Source organism: Eimeria tenella, genomic scaffold (assembly GCF_000499545.2).
Source record: "Eimeria tenella Houghton genomic scaffold, Eth_scaff1823, whole genome shotgun sequence".
Classification (NCBI taxonomy): domain Eukaryota; phylum Apicomplexa; class Conoidasida; order Eucoccidiorida; family Eimeriidae; genus Eimeria; species Eimeria tenella.
In genome coordinates, this window is record NW_013541657.1 from 3252 (window position 1) to 4615 (window position 1364).

At 51.1% G+C, this 1364-nt stretch overlaps 1 protein-coding gene across 1 annotated transcript in view; it reads right to left on the reverse strand.

Moving 5' to 3' along the window:
- ETH_00043205 (uncharacterized protein) overlaps nucleotides 1–919 on the reverse strand; it is a gene marked incomplete at both ends in the record, with an annotated part of 4026 nt that extends 3107 nt beyond the window's left edge. Inside the window, 2 exons of the mRNA XM_013373935.1 lie at nucleotides 54–285; nucleotides 824–919. Of these exons, the coding sequence (XP_013229389.1) occupies nucleotides 54–285; nucleotides 824–919 (328 nt within the window). The remainder of the gene's footprint in view (nucleotides 1–53; nucleotides 286–823) is intronic.
- Nucleotides 920–1364: the final 445 nt, after the last annotated feature.

Here is a 1364-nt window from a genome sequence, read left to right on the forward strand (position 1 = left end):
GATGGCCTGCGTGAAGGCGTCGAGGAAGAGTTCGAGGCTTGAGGTGTACATACAGCTCAGGCTCTCGAGCTCCTTTACAACAAAAAATAAAAAAGATCCTCTGAAGGCCAAGGGTTTGAAGATCAAGTTGCTGCTGCTGAGTTGCTGCAGCACAAGTGCTGCTTCCGTCACGCGAGCAGCAACTGCTGCTGCTGTTGCTGAGGCCTCTTTTAGGGTTTCCGTCAGCGCCGAGTCGTCCAGAATGTTGCTTGTCGAACTCGACAAGAGCCGCAGCATCGTCTCCTCCTGAACAAACCCTAAACCCTAAACCCTAAACCCTAAACCCTAAACCCTTGCGAGCGCCCGCGGCCACGCGGACTCGAAATTAACCGCGCAAACAACACTTCCTTACACACCGTGGATAAACACACCCTCCTCAAGGTCTAGGGTCTGCCGTTATCAAGGGTTGGGTTTAGGGTTTAGGGTTTAGGGTTTAGGGTTTAGGGGTCAAGGGTTCAGGCCTAAAGTTTCGGGGTTCCGGCTAGGATTCAAGGGTATCCTGCTTCCTCAAGTTGCTAGCTCTCGATTCACGATTCAGGTTTCAGGGTTTAGGGTTTAGCGTTTAGAGTTTAGGGTTTAGGGTTTAGGGTTTAGGGTTCAGGGTTGAGGGTTTAGAGTTTAGAGTTCAGAATTTAGGGTTGAGGGGTCTAGGGTTGAGGGTTTAGAATTGAGGGCTCATGCTTCAGGGTTCAGGCTTCAGAGTTTAGGCTTCAATGTTTAGGGTTTAGGTTCCAAGTTTCAGGGTTTAGGGTTTAGGGCGTAGGGTTTAGGGTTTAGGGTTTACGAGTTCCTGTAGCTGCCGCAGGTCTGCTGCATTCTGGACTTGGAGTTGAGTGCTTTGTCTCTCCACTTGAGGGTTTTCTAAAAAAAGAATTTTCATCAAAAGTTGTTCTTCGAGGCCTTCGCGAGTCACTGCGAAACTCACTAGCGACACCTGCGCCCAAACCCTAAACCCTAAACCCTAAACCCTAAACCCTAAACCCTAAACCCTTTCGCCCCCGCCCTGAGCGCTGGTAGCGCCTCGGAGGCGCCCAAAGCGGCCTGTCGACGCAAGACAGGGTTTAGGTTTTAGGGTTTAGGGTTTGGGGTTTGTGGAGCTGCGCAGCTCGTGGGGGCGCGGGGTTTGGGCGGGTCAAGGGTTTAGGGTTTAGGGTTTGGGGTTTGGGCGTTCCTGCATGGCGATGTCCGGGAGGTAGTGAGGGTTTTCGAGTTTGGTGGTGAATATCAAATAAAAGTTAGGGTTTATGTCAATTTCTAAACCCCCCAAAAACACTTTTTCAGCGACTCCTAAACCCCCTTTTTTCTTCAGCGGCAGCGCCACCACG